The 17,371-nt window shown below is 53.3% G+C and overlaps 1 protein-coding gene across 1 annotated transcript in view; it reads left to right on the top strand.

The window, feature by feature from the left end:
* LOC122370566 (POU domain, class 2, transcription factor 3-like) overlaps positions 1-17,371 on the top strand; it is a 68,268-nt gene that overhangs the window by 40,146 nt on the left and 10,751 nt on the right. The window contains exons 2-5 of the mRNA XM_043346259.1: positions 1,700-1,756; positions 12,844-13,124; positions 16,425-16,544; positions 17,162-17,299. Of these exons, the coding sequence (XP_043202194.1) occupies positions 1,700-1,756; positions 12,844-13,124; positions 16,425-16,544; positions 17,162-17,299 (596 nt within the window). The remainder of the gene's footprint in view (positions 1-1,699; positions 1,757-12,843; positions 13,125-16,424; positions 16,545-17,161; positions 17,300-17,371) is intronic.

The following is a 17,371-nucleotide window of genomic DNA, read 5'->3' on the forward strand; positions in this document are numbered from 1 at the left end:
CATGTGAGTCACCCCATGACTCGGTTAGTTTCTACCGGTAGTCAGTGGCATGGCCAGTGGCATGGGTAGTGGCAAGGGAAGGGTTCTGTACTGCAGTGCCATGGTTAGAGGGTTGAGTGGGCTCCGTTCGGAGAGGCGGTCAGAAGTGACGTGTTGGAAGCTCCGTGTGTTCCAGGGCACCTTATCAAACGCTTGGAGGGCTAGTGATGTGACATTTCTGGTAGGTGCGGCTGCTTGTGCGGATGTGGTTGTGTAGATGCGTTGCCCTATCGTGGTATACGGGCCGAGGAGTGTCTTTCCATCTGGATAACTTCTTTGCAGAACTCTGCATGGTTTTTATCGTCTTCCATGTGCGAAACGCGCAAAAAAGGTCCATCTTCTCAGTACAAATCAAATGGGAATAAAATCGATACCTGTCGGCTAAAGGCTCGCTCACTTTTTATCTGGTGAGACCAAGTTTCAAGGAATCTGCATAAAGACTGTCAGATTTTGCTTCGTTTATGACTCATTTGCTAGATGGCAATGATGACGAAGGGGATCATATTCCTAATGCCTCGATCACATTGAGTTAATTTGCATGAATTTGTATTATTAACAGCATATCTGTTCAGCCTGTGCGGAGACAAAGACATTCTGATAAGTTCATCTCTCTCGCGCCCAGGTGCGGGTAAAGATCAATTCCATCACCCCTCCTCCGCACTCTCCCTGTGCTCCCACGCTCTGCCAGCAGCCGGACGAGTTTCTGGCCATTGCCACCAGCGTTCAATTTGCTAATACGCTTTCGGTTGGCGGCGGGCGGCAAGCCCCATATGTTTCAAAACTATACGGCCTGTCTTTACGATCGGCGCGGCGCGCCTGAATATGCCGTCGGGTGACGATCGTGGCGCACCAGCGGCAGCTGCGCCGCACCTCGCCGCAGCGCGCCACTCTGCCCACCATCTAATCTCTTCTCGGGGAGTCGTAGATCGCGTCCCGGCCGCCCGCGCCCGCCGCCGGCACGGCCGGCGCGCGAATATTCATTCCCGACTGCAAGTTTAATCGGGCGGCGTCGGCGGCGGCAGGACGGCCGCCGACGCCGACGCGCCGCCGTCGCCGCCGACGCGCCGCATACTAACGCCACAATCTGGCCGGTCCCAGTCGGCCATAAATGAAATCTCCATGCATTAGGCAGGCGACGGCCGTTTTGGTGGCGGTCGGCGCCGGCGCCGCGCTGGAATATGCGCGGCGCGGAGTAAACGGTGGCGCCGGGCCTCCTCTGGGGCGCGCGCGGCGTCGACTAGACGACTCCCCGGGCGCCGCCGGACGCGCCGACTTGCGCCGTGCACGGGCGATGGAGAGGGCCCGGAGGGGTCCTCACCAGCCCGCAGCAGCCACCGGCACCGCTCTCCTCTGCCTGTCGACGGGCAGAGGAGCGGCTGGAGAGGACAAGGAGCACAGACACGCTGGATGGCGGACGACATAGCGGAACGTATGCAAAGAAGAAGATGAGGATGAAGAAGAACAGGGGCTAGAAAGAGACGATTCAGTATGGTAGAAATGAAAAGGATTAGCGATAAGTGTTATGCATAAGGTGTCAATCTATAATCAAACATCCAATTGTCTCCGTATTTTAGCATGTGCACTCAATCGTTCTAATCCGTGTCAATTATTTCCAATCAATATGAACGAACCTCTAACAGGCGTTTTGTTTCCATTCCAGGCGATCACCTACAAAAGATGGAAAGGGAGCTGCCCTCCTCACCAGTCAACATGAAAGGTCAGTGTTCACTGCATGCAGTGCCGACTGGGGTAACCAGCGGACTGTCCCCGGCCACTGCTCACTGCCAGCCGGGGTGGCCGGCCGACCCCAGCGTTGTGCCGTGCGATAACGGCCGTCGGAAGGGTTCACTGGGGCTCGAGCGGCCCTCACTGGGGAGCCGGACACCGTCCACAGAGGGGAGAAAAATGGAGATGACGTCCATAACATCGCGCCGACCGCGCCTAAGAGTGTGTCGACAGGCCTGAGCCGCGAGGGAAAACATACGCCCCTGGCTCGCAAATCCACTGTTGACTTTTTAGGGGAGCGCGGCGGCTTGACTGAACGAGTTTTTTATCGAACATTGTTTCTGAAAATGTAAAAACAAACAGTTTTATCGGATATTAGAGGCTGAAACGAATGCATTTTTAAATTTCATTTAGTAAAACATATGACACTATATTTTTTAGCTTACAGCGGACCGTTTTGTTTACTTTGACATTATTCAATCATGGCGCTACTGTTTGTGTCATGCTTACACCTCCGCCTTGTTTAAACAGCACCGAGGCGCGTTGTAGCTGCGTTTTTCTAGCCGGCTAGTTATGGACTGGATTCTTTGTACTCCATTACCAGTCCATGCGGCGCTGTTTTTGTTGCGAGTCGGGCATCGCCGGTAGGTTTTTGTGCAGCTACCTGATGTCTCCAGACACGCGCCGTGCGCCGAGCCACCGGGTGTGTTGGTTGGCCACCTCACAGTCGGGCTCTGGCGACAGAAGACAGTCACGGACGAGTCACTGGTCATTGGTCACACTGGTCACTGGTCACTGGTCACTGGTCACTGGTCACTGGGCACTGGGCACTGGTCACTGGTCATGGTCACTGGTCAGTGATCAGTGGTCACTGGTCAGCGGTCACTGGTCACTGGTCAGTGATCAGTGATCAGTGGTCACTGGTCAGTGGTCACGGTCACTGACTGATGGGCGTGAGTCGGTTCGTGACGGGGCGCCTCATCGCCGGTTACAACTGCCACGGTTACGCTTTTCTTCCTTAAAAATGAATAACATGGCTCTATTCCAAGACATGCTTGCTGTTCAACATCGCTAAAGGCGTCCTACTTGCCTACTTGCCACGGTGTTGAAGAACTTACCATATAACGCCTGAGCTCCGTGGAACGCCATTTTATGTTGTGTTGACCTGGATCATAAAAGAGGGCATAAAAAAATAAAAAGACCATGGGCTAGGTTGCTGCCTAGCACGTAAGCATGAATGCCTAACGCATTAGCACGGCTGACTAGCTCTGTCTCGTTTCGGTGGTGCGCTGTCCGCCATGTTGTGTAATAACGTGTCACTCTGATGTCTCCGTGACGGGAGCTGTCCACGCGATGACGGTCCCCCATTGTGCGCGGGGACAAAAACGCTCCCTCCCCAAAACCGCTGGTGTGTACCCTCAACTAGGCGACAGTCGTCACCCCTTCCCCTCGTCAAACGCGGCTCACAGGAAACCCTTAGTGCCGCGCCCCAGCCCATCGGCACCATTCCGCCCTCTTCGAAAACGGAGAATTGTTTAACCGGGACATAGGTAAACGATTTATGAGTCGTTAATAGTCCTTTATGTGCCCGGCATACGGAGGTTCTTCCATCTTTTATAGTAACTCTAAATTTCACCTGCCGGGATCGGCGGCGCGCACGGCGGCGGCGGCGATGGCGGCGGTGGTGTTACGGGAAGTGATGGAGAGTTGAGCAGAGACTAGCCGTAATACCACAACGGCGGGACGGCGGTCGTAGAGACTCGCCTTGCATCCAGAGGTCTGTCGGCTGATCAGCCGGCCACAGCGGCCACTTCAGAGCAGCGCCCATCTCACCAGCAGTCCTCAGCTGCAGTCAGACCGGGCAACGTAGGCAGGCCAACAGTCTCGACGCCAACCGTGTCAGGCGCGATTTGCTCGACGAAGTTTTATGACTCCGCTTTGGCTGTCTCGCATCACGAAAATTGAGGTGCTTTTAGCGGCGCGCCTCGGCCGGTAAAAAGGCTGCCCAGTTTCCGGCAGGACCTGACGTCTGTTAAAGTAATGTGTCGCCGACGGTACCGACGAACGTCCTGCGCATAAATCGTACCTAGTGCACGACTTCCAGCCGGACCAGGCCACCCAGCCTGCTGTGGTATACCGCCGGCACCCTTCTCCCTCATCCAACCCTGACCAGTCTCCCGGATGGCGCTGTATTGGGGAGAAGACAGGACTGCGCAGCCACATATCATTCTAATTCCGGCGCGGCCAGCCCGTCGGTGGACGGCCATTGTCGTTGCCAAATTGAATAGCCCCTTTGTCTGGGACGCAGATGCTGAAACTTTTTCCGTCGCGTTTCTATCCTTGTTTGTTTGATTTTATTTATCCAGCCACAAACGAAGGCTTTATTCTGCCACCAGCGCCGGACAGCGGTGGCGGAAAATGCCGCCCGAATAAAACCCAGCCCACGGCGGCGGCGTCCCGGCGGACGACGAGCCGCAAAAGATTCGAAAAGATTTCTGCATGGGAGAGTGTGCGAGACGACTCAAGTTGGCGGCCGGCCGGGGCCTCGGAGCGGAGTTAGCTCTGCGGCCGGGGAGTCTCCAGTTGAAGCCATTAACCCGTCGGCGAGCCACGGCAGTCAGCAGTCGGACGGCCGGCCCGGAATACGATAATGGAGTGCTCCCGTGAAGCTAATGGCCGGTTTTGCCACCCAATCCAGGCAGAGCGCCACCGTCACGGGCAGGCACCGGTTGAAACTCCAACACCACAGACCCGCTATTTGGTTGGTCTGCGGCGGCGCACTATAATGAAATAACAAATCACCTACAGTGATATCGATATAACACCAGCGGGCAGGAGCCATACTCGCACACTGCAAGATAATGTGGCTGGCTCCGCTGGGTCTGGCTGGTTCCACTGCTACATACGGATCCAGTGGTATCCTAGCTATTAGCTAAAACGTGAGCAACTCCAAAGGACCCACTGTGTTGCCGGGAGCGGATACGTGGATCCAGTTATACCGGGATGTCCCTGTAACTGAGTCGCGTGCAGGCAAAGATGAATGAATTGTGCGCTACTTTGTGCTGCATTTCTGGAGTGCAATGTGTCAGGTATGTGCCGTTAGCCTGGTGAAGCTGTATACCCGTGTGAAGACATTTGCTTATTGCTTTCAGAAGCCTGACCAGTCATTGAACGATTATAGCGACAAACTAAACAAAAGAGAGAGAGAGCGAAAAAACAAATGTATTTTACCGGCAAAGTTGCGCTCCCCACGTCGTCTGTATTCTGGAAAAAGTGCACTTGAGGCCAGCAATGTTCTTATAAGAATGCGCCAAGTATACTTGGCGTGGATATACTGCTCAAGCAGGTATGCAAACTCATGTTTTATTTCGGACTTAATTAAATCCGCCGGTGCGTTTGCATAAGCTGGCTCTTATGACACTTCTGTGAACATTGAAACGGGTGAAACTCTATTATATAACAGACCACCCTGGATCATTATAATGCCTGTGAACGACCTCGAGTTGCGCATTTTGGTGTCTCTCGGCACCCTGTTTTCCGGTGTCCCAGGAGAGATCAGGCGGGGGTCTAACATTCCCCAGCAGGGCACCAGAGTCTCAGTAGCGGTCAGGCACGGACTTTGGCTCCATTGCTGCCGCAGTGACCGCAGCACGGGGACAGTGAGTGCCCGTCGCACGGATGTGGCCATGTCAGAGAGCGCCAGGGCCGAACCGGACGAGTTTCACAGACGACCGGCGGATTACGGCACGGTGACAAACTGCCGTGTCACATTTTCAGGTTGTGGTTTTTGCTGGCTGGTCGGACAGTGTGATGGGCTAGCTAGCTGTCAAGTTTACGACTGCAGACTGCTGCTAAGACTGCTGTACTTGTGCGGTGGTTTCGGGATCGGCGGTTCGCCCTCTCGGCTTGCAAAATGCTCGCCTGTCAAAGTTTGCAGATCATTTTTGTGGGCTTTGATGGCGAACACCGGGGACATGCATGATTACAGTTCATTACATTTGATGTTTTATTAAGCAACCAGGAATGACATGTGAGCACCTGGGCGGCAAAAAAGAGGCGGGTTTCTTGTCTCTTTGTCGAGCGGAGCAGCGACTCGGTCGAGGTTTGCAGGTTGTGGTGCGCACCTGGCGGCAGAGCGATGAACTATTAGTTTGAGTACGCCTGGCGCTTGAACGGGAGAACAGTGATATAGCCAGGGACGACCGTATTTATAGTAGCATTCTTTATCAGCGTTATGATAAGTGCTTGAATAAGAAAGTGATTTATTTTGAAGTCTTCCTTCAGGTTTTCGAACAGAGTTGGCAAAGAAGCAACGTGATCTATTTTTATGGAATTTATATGGTTTATATTTTCAATAGGTAGGCAGCTTTTTACATGCCTGCAGGTAATAGAAATATTGTTCATTACCCTTACCTAGATTACAGCAATACATTAGATGGCACAAAATTAAATAATAAATTAAACAATAAAGCTAGTTTAATTCTACAGCGCCATTGATATATGCTGCAGCGCCGGAAGCACCATCGCTGAGAACGCCCTGCCGTTCACCCCGAGTCCGCCGGCGCCAACGTCTTTCGTCGGCCGTGCGTCGAATTCGTCGCCTTACTCGGTCGGCGCGGGGGCCATTTCTGACCGGCAAACTACGGCCATAATTCTAGCCAAGATTCATCTATGCAAAGGGCGATAAGGGCCACCGCCCGCCCGGCCGGCACGCGATTCTCAGCCGTACGGTGTGCTGAGTATGCTGGATTCGGTCGGGCCGCGAGCCGGCGGAATATTTTGAGCATCGTCAGGCTATCATGGCGGCGGCTACAAATTTCCCAGATGACTAGATTTGAATTTGCTGCGAACGTCGGCCGTCGGCCGGTCGCGCCGTGTCTGGGATTGGGATGAGGCCACTGTCCGAGCCTGGTGCGAGGCGAGCGCAGTGGGCGGACTGTTCCTATCACGGCGCAATGCGCTGCGCCTGGACGTCATCTGCCGCTGCGAAATGCCAACGGAGCGGCAGCGCCGTGCATATATTGCTATCTGAAGAGGCCAGATATTCGCTACGATCATACGCGATTTGCGTGATTGCCGCCTTCGACGCTCAACAAGCGGTATAATAGACTTTTCTTGCGCTGATCCTGAACTGCATGCTGGTAATAGCGCGGAGATAAAGGCGCACAATTATACTAGGTTTCATTTTGGCATGTGTCGCCGTACTCGATAACCCCTCGTTACCCGGCTCCGTTCATCACGTCTTGCGTCGCACGCATTAGAGCGTCGCTTCCAGCCACTGACGGCGGTCAGTCGTCGCAACTAGTCGCTGTCATATTCTCGGTACCGCTACCTGCGTCATTCGCAGTGTTGCCAAGCCGGACGCGGCCGGCAGCGATGCCGTTACCAGGTGGTCTCTCTCGCCGAGAACACTCACCGTGTCACCGGGGCGACCGCTGCTCGGTGACCTGCCGAGCGTCCGACCGACCGACCGACCGACCGACCAACCAACCGACCGACCGACGGGGCCGACCGGGCGAGCGGCCGGTGCTACCCCGAGCGCGCTGCCGAGGCGCCGTCGGCAGGGCGTCGCGCCGCGCCGCTGCCGGTATGTAGTCAAATCAGCAGCCGTCGAGGCGAGGCGAGCCGGAGCGTGCAGCTGACGGCCGGATCGATCGCCGGTGGACACCGTCCGTCCGTGCGGCAGCCGACGGGCGCCGCTGCAGCCGCCGGGTGCCTCAGTCAACAGGGGCCGTCCGAGCGGCCGCGGACGGCCGACTGCGCGCTTCAGTCGCAGTCAATAGTGCCGAATTCGCGCCGGCCACTGGCAGGCTGGGGCCGGGCTAACGCTGGCCCACTCTGGGATAGAAAAGGCGATCTGCAAAAGGTAGTTTAACTCACTTGACGGGCCAAAATGCAAAATTTAGCCTTTTGGAACCACATCAATATATTATACGTTCTACAAAATGATGTAGTTTAGCCCTCAAAAACTGAAAATTTGTTTTGTCACTTTCTCCTTGACAGAATAGTCATAATGCTATCTAGTAGATAGGTGCTGTTTTTTTAATATAATTCGTCAATCAACGGCTGCCTTGTCAATCCTCCTACATACGCCTCACGGCATAGTTTCATGGCAAAATAGATAGTCAAACTGTGTGCGTTGCTAATGTCGTCTTCCGACAACGTTGGCTTCCGAGTGTCCCTGTCCCCAAGTGACCTCACTTACAGACAGGGGAAGCCATTAGACGTCCTGAAGCGTCCGACAAGTGCGTTCTACCGCGGTGTCGGAACCCATGCAAAATCCCCATCAGTATGTCCCATTTGGTTACAGCACGGTATCGGGGATGCGTCAAAGCATACATCGAAAAACGGCACCCCGGAGACGAAGTAACTGCCCATTGTCCGCTCAGAAAAAAAGGAATTAAAGTGAGGGGAGCAGCCCGCGCGGGGAGCGGTGAAAAATTAGCGGACGAGGAGGGGCGCCGGACGGAGTGTGCCGAGACCGGCTCCGTGGCGATCCGGCCAGCCGAGGTGCCGGAGCGTACATACATCACGGGCCGCCGGTCAATTATCACCGGTCTGCGGAGGAGACTGTCCGGCGCCGCCGTGCTGGGACGCTGTGACGAGTCGGCGCCGGCCGGCCCCTAATCAAAGACCCTCTGCGCCGGCAGATAGAGTCGCGCTCGTTAAGTTGTCATTCCATTTGCTCTTGGCTCCTACGAATGGCAACGCCAGTGTGTGAGTGCAGTGATTCTGGTATGCGAGAAGTTTACGGGAAATCGCAAACAAATGGTTAATATCCAATCTGCGACCATTTTCTGGCTAAAATGTAATTTTGTGCCCGAGCAATCAGGGAGAAATGTCGTTATGGCGCACCACTGAAAATCAGGAAATGCCTTGCCTTTGCTTGGCTGGAATGAAGAGTGGCTAATGGCCCATCTAAATAATATAAGAACATGATTAGATATTTCATGTTAGCCTGTTGCGGTAGGAAAATTAATGGTCCAGCTTTCGCATATTCTCTAGAGATAGGCGCGCTAGGTTGAAGTCATTCATGAATAACTGAAGGGAAATTCATGTCATTTCGGCTTGTTGCTGTACGTGGTGAATCAAGTCAATAAATACTGCAAGGGCCACATTCCATGCGCATTTATAGCTACCTAAGTCATGGCATGTTCAAGGCTCACAAACCCTTGCTGAAGACCACTGTAGGTATTAGTAAGATGTAGATATTGCAGCCTATGCTGTCTGCAGTCCAGGCTGATAAGATTGAAATAAAGAACAGTGGATGCCGATATGAGATATTCAATAGTTTAAGCATATCAATTGCCATCCGTCTCCCTCCGCCTGTCTCTCCGGCCGGGCAGTTCGAGCCTCTGACGTCACGCACCTGTACTGGTATGCTGTGCCGCCGAGCACCAGCGTCGCTGGAGACTGCAACGCACTGCATAAAGGGAACGGAATCTCTTCCATGGGAGTGACCGGGTCAAGCACCGATGCCCATCATTAGAAATATAAATGCATTAGCGATATCAACCCATCTGGGTCATATCTAGCCTGTTGTCCTATTTTTGCATACACGTAATGTGGCAACACCAATATGATCCGTTCATAATTTTGTAAGAGATAGTCTCTTCTCTAGCACGAACCAAATATTCTACACACCGTCCTAGTTAACGGCAACTAGAGCTCGCTCGATGGCAGCTAATCCCATTTCCTATCGACACGATTTTACACTGGATCAGGCCACTTCAGGCCGTTTTGTTTTCTTTGCTGTCAGCTATCTATATCTCATCCTATACCTCAGCGCAGAGCGGCGTGAGGCGCCAGTCCCGTCAGCCACCCTCCAGCTGCCTTTTGGGCCTCCCCTCCGGCCGCTCCTCTCCCCTGTCCATCAATCGCGGCGGTGGCTTGTTGCGGTTTATCTGTTTTCATCCTCGGACGGTTTCAATCACATCTCCATCCCTATCTGTCCACCTGATGATCGGAGGCGCGGCGCCAGTGCCGATTTGACTGCGCTCACACGCCACCGCTTCTCCCCTTTGACGGCTCGTGGCCGGCCTTTTCAGCCCGGCCCGCTCCCCCGTCCAAAGGGCGCCACGCGCATCTCAAATCGCCACTCGATCAAAAGAAAACACTCTGGCGTCAGGCCGAATACAGCGCGGACAAGGGTGTTTTGTCAAGAATTTGAATTTTTCAGCGATTAGATTAGCTCTAAAATTGCCGAGATTTATCCGTTGCGGAAGGGGTTGTCAGCCGTTCAGATTGGGTTAGTGAAATAGCAAAACGACCGGATACGCCGCGATGAGCGGGGAGCGCGGCAACTAAATTATGCCGGCGTGTTGGTAAGAGGTGTAGGGAATCTCCGCTGTGACAGTGCGTCTCGAGCCACATCGCCTTCGTCTCCGATTAATCTGCTTTGGGCGATCAAGAATAACTACATCTCCATTATCACGAAATCAGTCAGAGCGCGCCCGTAATTTTGTGCGGATTTTCTGCCGGATCGAGTCGGCAAGCTGGGCGGCCATAAACTGCGAGCCCAGCGCTGCCTGACCAGGCGTGAACTGGCTCGGCGCCACTGACCGACGGTGGTCGCCGCCGCCGGCTGCCGCCGCTCAGCTCAGATTATACTTTCATGATGGGTCACATCATCAACGTGAGCTCATCCCATCCGTGCGGCCGCGGCGGCCATCCATGTTGTTTCAATCTCAATCATTTTTCAATCAAATAGCCGCAGGCGCACCGCATTGGCTCATTGGATAACCATAAAAGTGTCGGTCGTATGAGGCATGGCCGGCGCCGGCTTATCTGTTAGCCTCAGCCGTGGCTATTTCGCTGCTGTCGGCCACTATCAACTGACCGCCGTCCGTGCGCGCCGCGGAAAATAATTTGAAATGTAAAGCATGGCGGTCGACGCTGCCAGATACGCCGCCGGACGCCGCCCTCAATAGGCTGACGATCAATGGCGTTTTTGCAGCGGCGGGAGCTTGCAAGCTCTTTGTTTGCGTGCTGCCGCCGCTGGGCTCTTTGTATATTCGTGCGGCGGCGACTGCTGCATTTGGGTCGCCGCGTCGATGGCCGTGCTGGCTTGGACGCGCTCGGGCGGTCGCATCTTTTTGTCTCAGACGCCGCCACTCTGGAGATTTCATTACGGCTTCCATCAGCGCTAAATGAGGGAGCACTTTGACTCGGTGTGAAATTGAATGGACAGGTAAATTAGATTGCAGATGGCTGTTGATTGAGTAAAATCAAAGTCGGATGGACAATGGCCGGCCGATGGGGTCGCGGCTGCGTCTCATCTCGCGTTCAATCCGTCAGCGGCCTCCCTGTCCGCCCCCGTCCGCCGTCAGAGCGCAGCTCGATCGTCTCCAGCCACCACCGCGGCGGCGGCGGCGACGACGCTCCCCGGCCGCCCATCTGAAATTCCGTCCGGTGCCGACGCTGCACGCGCGGCCGGCCCTGTCCACGCGTGGTCGCCGTTTACATATCGCCGCCGGTAACAATCTGGCCTCTGATTGCGCCCTGTTGACTCTATCAGCCCGCACGATTCATATGCTGAATACGGAATCAATGTAAATGCCCCGCCGCCGTCCCCGTCCTCGCCGTCGCTGTGGTAGAACACCGAACGGCGAGGATGCGGGGAAACCGTCGCTGCAAAACCGTCTTGTGGTGTCGTCACTGATGCGGTGACGAGTGCCGTCTGATCCGACCAGAACGAATGCGTGATATTTTTGGTGGTGAACTGCTTGTATATTTGAGTTCACTGGGAGGGGCACTAGACCGCAAACGAGTCGATTCATGAACGGCGTCCTGCGTCTGGCCATCTACATGCGTATCGGTTATCCGCTCCACATAACTTCAGCATTCTCATGCTATGTGAAATCGTTACTAGCATATAGTCAAGCGATCCACGCGACAATTACTACAAGCGCTTAATGACAAGCAGCTTCAAACGCTTGAATATTTGACATTGTGCTCTACATATTCTAGGCAAAGTACATAGCGAAGTCACTGTATTAACAACGTCGTCCGACGGCTAGACAGCGCCGTCCCGTTGGCAGTCAAATGCTGCGGCGTGGCGCGTCGATTCCGACACCCGCGCCGCCGCGTCTGTCTGGACAGAGTCGTTAGAGCGTCCCGCAGACGAGGGTGCCGACTGCCCCTCAGACATCGCCTCCGCCACCGCCGCCGGCCCCTGTCCGGTCCCCGCCGCCAGTTTATGCATATATTGAGCGGCACAACAGAGCCAGCCATGCGAGCAGACGCAGAGATTGTTGAATAAACTTGGGCCTGGCCGGCAGATAAAATGTCCACAGTCAAAGATTCAATTACGGCGGCAAATTGAGTGCGGCCGGGCCGGCGCTGTGACGGCTGGGGAGAGGATGGGGAGCGCGAGACGTCGGACGTCTGCTCAGTGCTCGGCCGTCCCCCCAGTCATCCAGCTGGATACTCTGTGGACACTCCCTGGACTCTCCCCTGGACAGGCCCTGGGTATTTCCTGGACTCTCTCACTTTGCGTTTCTATACATTTTCTGAACAGTGAACGCTGAACAGCCCCTGAGTCAATCTTAGTTCATCCTCTCTGCATCATCTGGCTTGTATCTTTTTGCACCATTCCGTTATTACAACAGAGATTTTCCGGGACGGGAGCCAGCTACGGATGTATTCAACTAATACCATCCAAGTATTGGGTGACTTGTGGAAACTAGGTGCGAAGTGTTCCTTTTAAATTTCTTGAAAGCATCAGCGATAGATTGAAGTTTGGCGTTGCTGCTTTGAGCTTGACTGAGTCTTTAGTGCACCAGTTGAGGGTCGCTCAAGTGTTACCCTTCTCGAAAAGTTTCGTGGAAATTCCTCTGTCGATAATGATGCTTATACAAGGGTATTGCCCTTACTATAAAGCTGGTACATGTGCAAGCATGTATCACCACTCATACGGACATTATTTCCCGTATTTATGAATCACGCTTCCACGGCATTTAAACCTTTTCACACTCAGATCGGCCATGAAACCGACCCTGTGACCAACCCTGTAACCGGCCCTATGACCAGCCCTACCCGACCTGTGACCATAACTGACCCCCTCCCCTCTATCGGCAGACTCCGGGATCAACGGTGACCTGGACGACGGACGGAGCGACTCCTCGGAGGGCGCGGTGGGTGGCGGCGGCGGCGGCGCCGACCCGGCCGGCGACCTCTCCAGAGAGGACTCGCTGGACTCGGAGAGGGACGGGGTGCTGAACCTGGCACCGCAGCGCGACTCAGGCTCGCCGCCGGCCGCGCGCCTGGCGCCGCCGCCCCCGCCGCCGCCCCCGCCCTCAGCTGCCGGCGTGCAGGCCGCCCTGGCCGCCATCCAGGCCGGTCACATGACGCTGACACAGGTAGGTCATGGCGCAGAGAGATTTTCCTTTCTGGTCTCGCCTTCCACCCTCTTTTGTCACCCTGGAGAGGAGAATATTTGTTTTGCAGGTCACCAGACAGACCGATTACGGGCCTGCGTTACACGTGGGTGTCGCTAACGCGTGGTTAGCTACCAAACCGTGGTATTCCCAGACCAAGGTCACCAGAGGTCGGCCGAGGTCGCCGAGCCCGACCGATCACACGCATTCATCTGGTGGCCGGTCCGGTCTGTAATGAACTCATCGTTGAAACATTACTATTGATTTGTAATGCCGGCTACCCTTTGATTAGGGATGCCGCCCAGGGCTGATTAGTCGGCATATCGACCCTGTGCCGTGCGTGCCCGTGGGCTGCTCCGATGACCCTGCTTTGACCCTGAACGCCTGGACAGCAGACGACGACAGGAAACGGGCAACAGATTGTATATGTATCAAACAAACATGGTTAAATTGGGTAACGAAGACAGTAAAGAGTTGGTTGGAATGGGTTGTGTGCTGAACTAGTGCGACAACCAACCAACGAAAAGCAAGCAGATAACCGTATCGTGCGACAGACTCCAAAAAGAACAGATGTTCTCGGTGTTAGTGGTATTTTGCTGGCCGTCACAGACCAAAGTATATCATCATGTCATCCAAAAAGCGGTAACCTGAGCTAAGGTCACCGTAAGCAATACGTTTTCATTTTTCGGTGGAATTGGTTTTGGCTCAGTTGCGGTAATAGGAGAGGTGATGTACGCCATACTCTGAAATTTAACCTCCATGTCTATAGTAATGGCCTGTTGTCATTTATCTTTATCATATTTATACCTAAAACATAGCTCTGGTTATGCATTTTTAATGTTTATGGTGAGTGAGTAGACAAATCAATGAAATGCGTTTGTCTGGTGTTTTTGTTTCCTTAAATACTTCTGCTCTTACCACTCAAGCACATACAGTCACATGTCGCATAGTGGACAGTGTCAGACATATGTACATGCAAACAGACAGTCAGACAAGCAGACAGGCAGACAGGCAGACGGGCAGACAGACAGACAGACAGGCAGACAGACAGACAGACAGGCAGACAGGCAGACAGACACACATTCAGCTGTTGTTAGATGACCACCAGGCTCGCTGTGTTCGCCTGAAAACAGAGGGGTGCGGATGTTCAGACTGGGAAGGGAGAGGGGCGCTGGAGAGGGGAGACACTCGCCGTACGACTATAAGGTGTCTACGATGAAAAGCGGGAAGGCCAGATGTTTAGGTACGACCAAATACGTCGGAGAAGATACTTGCGCAAAACAATAGGAGAATCGTGGAATGATAAAAAGTAAAAACTGCATAGTGACCATTCGTGAATGGTTACGGAGCGAGCGAAGCGAGCGGAGTCTTACGTAGAATAACGGAAATTTCTGAGTATGAGCGGCCGGCCGGCCGACCGGCCGGCCGGCCGGCCGGCCGGCCGTGCGGACGCTTTTGCGAGGCTTATATCTCAGCAACCACTTGACCGATTTACATGCGGTAATTTTTGTAGGGTAGCTTCATTCGTTCTACCAAGTATTGGACTATTCCCGATGCATGTGGGTGACCCCTTATGCACGTGCCACGTGCAAAACGAAGAGGTGTCAGTTTTGTAATTGTTGCAATATCTCGGTAACTACTTGGCCGATTGCGCTGAAAGTTGGCATGTAGGTTGGCACCCACTAGGCACTGCATATCCATGTGCCAGAGTTGGGGTGCTGCTGCACGTGCGCACGTGCAGGGGTCGTTTCCAGATCTCGAGAACGGCTGGACCGATGGCGCTCAAATTTGGTACACAGTTAGGGACCAGTTAGTAGGGTGCCGTGCACAAGTCAGTTGGGACCCATTTTGCACGTGCGCACGTGCAGGGTGCCGCTCCCAGATCTCGAGAACGGCTGGGCCGATTGTGCTCAAATTTGGCACATCGCTAGAAACCGGTCAGTAGGTTGCCGTGCACAAGTCCCCCTCGGAGGTACCCCCTCGAAATTTCGCACGTGCAAGACTCACCCCCTCGCTCGCTCCGTTAGTCGCCCCAAAAGGCGCTATACTGGTGAGCTATTTTTCAATAGGTATATTTCCATTTTATTATAAAGATTCATTATCGCTATGAAGAATGACACAACCCGTTTTTGTCCATTAGTGTCCAATGTCTTGCTGAATATATTTTAGTAATTGCTTCAATATTCACCAAACGAAAAAGAGAGCTAATCTTTATCGCGCATCTTGTGGGATGCGTTCGATGACGGCTCTGTCGGAGACTCGGTAAATGTCGCTCAGTCGCGGGCAGCCGCTAACAAAAAGTGACCTCGTTCTCGTCCTGGTTCTGGTCTGGCGAGAAATTGGCAGTAGTGGAGCATCCTATGGCGCCCGCATTCAGCACAGAGCTGTAACGTTACCGGTAACAAAGGCAAACATAGCTCCTGGAAGGCTGCAGGATGGTTTGGCCTAGGAAATCTGGATGATGAATACGGATACAAAGTGGCGCAAATTAATTGGATAGCCTTAAAAGGACTTACGACAAAGTTTGAAATAATAGTCGTCCTAAACGTTTCATTGAAATAAACGACGGCTTGTCTTCTATACGAAATGTAACTATACCTAATATTTGATATGCGACCCCAACAAGAAGAGTTTGATAAAACGTTACCACTGTTGTTGGTTTTCCAGGACGTACTCTTGTCTCATGCAGGCGCGGATACAAGGGGGGGGGCATGGGGGCCATGGCCCCCCCCCCCCTTGGCCGATTTTTTTCAAAAATAAAATAAAAAGTTAAAAAGTTAAAAAGCTGAAAAGGGGTCTCCTGAAAATAAAGTGGCCGAAATCCGATGAGTTTTTTTTTTAACCTACCCACTTAGTTATTTCTTAGAAGACTAGCTGAGAAGACTTCTTTGTTAGAAGATTGGTAAAGCTTTTCATAACTTGGAGGTCTCTTATACTCACAGAGATGACCACTTTTACAGGGCCTCCTAACCTGCACAGAGGGCCTCCAAGCCTGCACAGATGTTGAGATGTTGCCTGAACAGCTAGATAAGCTCAATAGACGCAGTTTTTTTTGGGGGGGGGGGCCAACAAGTATAGGAAGATGGGGCCTCCAACAGGTGGGATTATGGGGGAGCCTCCTGGTTTCTAATGGCCCCTCCCTTGGAGATTTTCTGGATCCGCCCCTGGTCTCATGTCCACTTTACCTAATAAAAACTCCATCCCATAGTCTCTCATCGCTGTACGCAGATGGCGCTGGTGCGCTCGTGGCTGACCTTGACCCGTGTTGTGTCGCCCCGGCAGCAAATCATGTTGCACAATCAGCTGGCGGCGGCGGCAGCGGCAGCCAATCAGGTGCCGACGATGTCCGCGGCGTACGGCGGCACGATGAGCGGCTTCGGAGGAAACAGCGAGTCCATACAGGTGAGTCCATGCGCATCGAAAATCGAGATTAGTTGGCCCGCGGTGATTATACATTACATAGATAAAACGCAGCCGTTTCTCGAGCGGTAGAGATAATGTTGGAGATATTTGTTAGAGGCAAAATTAACTCTTAGAAGAATAAATAAATATACTATCTCATAAGAGCCGGTTAGCTTCTCATCGGTCGTCTCTCGTATAAAGCTCACTTCCTTGCTTCAGCATCACTGAGATACCGTGACTGTCAAGCCCTAGGGGTGGGTTGGAGACAAACAACTAACTATACCTGCCATAACTTTGTAATATTCATTGCAGTTAGATTCGAGCAAAATCATTAAACCATTGAGTAACGCGATGCGACAACTGCTCGCTGTCACCATCTCAGCCGTCACACAGTCCAAAGAGGCTGATGATGTGAAAGTACTACTTCTCATTGATCAGACAGGTGGATAATGGATATAGCAAAGGTACTCAGGGACTCGTATGACTCGTATGACAAAGTGACATTGATTGTATCCGTAACGATCAGCATTCAGCCCTTCAGAAGCTGACATAAAATAATGCATGCAAATAGACATCGCGCTCAACGATCACGATGATGACGTCACCGCCATTGTCAGGCTCTGCTGGCGGCGCTGAAGCAGCAGCTGCAGCACCAGCAGCAGACGCTCCAGCAGCAGCTGCAGCAGTTCATGATGATGAGTCCTGCTGGCGGGCACGGCCACCTCTCGGCGCAGCAGCTGTTCTTGCAGAACCAGGTGAGCGGAAGTCCTTCCCTGGCATGCTGTGTGTTGGTATGACACAAATACAGTTTTGTAGAAATGTGTGAC

Source organism: Amphibalanus amphitrite, unplaced genomic scaffold (genome assembly GCF_019059575.1).
Source record: "Amphibalanus amphitrite isolate SeventyFive unplaced genomic scaffold, NRLGWU_Aamphi_draft 001145F_arrow, whole genome shotgun sequence".
Lineage (NCBI taxonomy): Eukaryota > Metazoa > Arthropoda > Thecostraca > Balanomorpha > Balanidae > Amphibalanus > Amphibalanus amphitrite.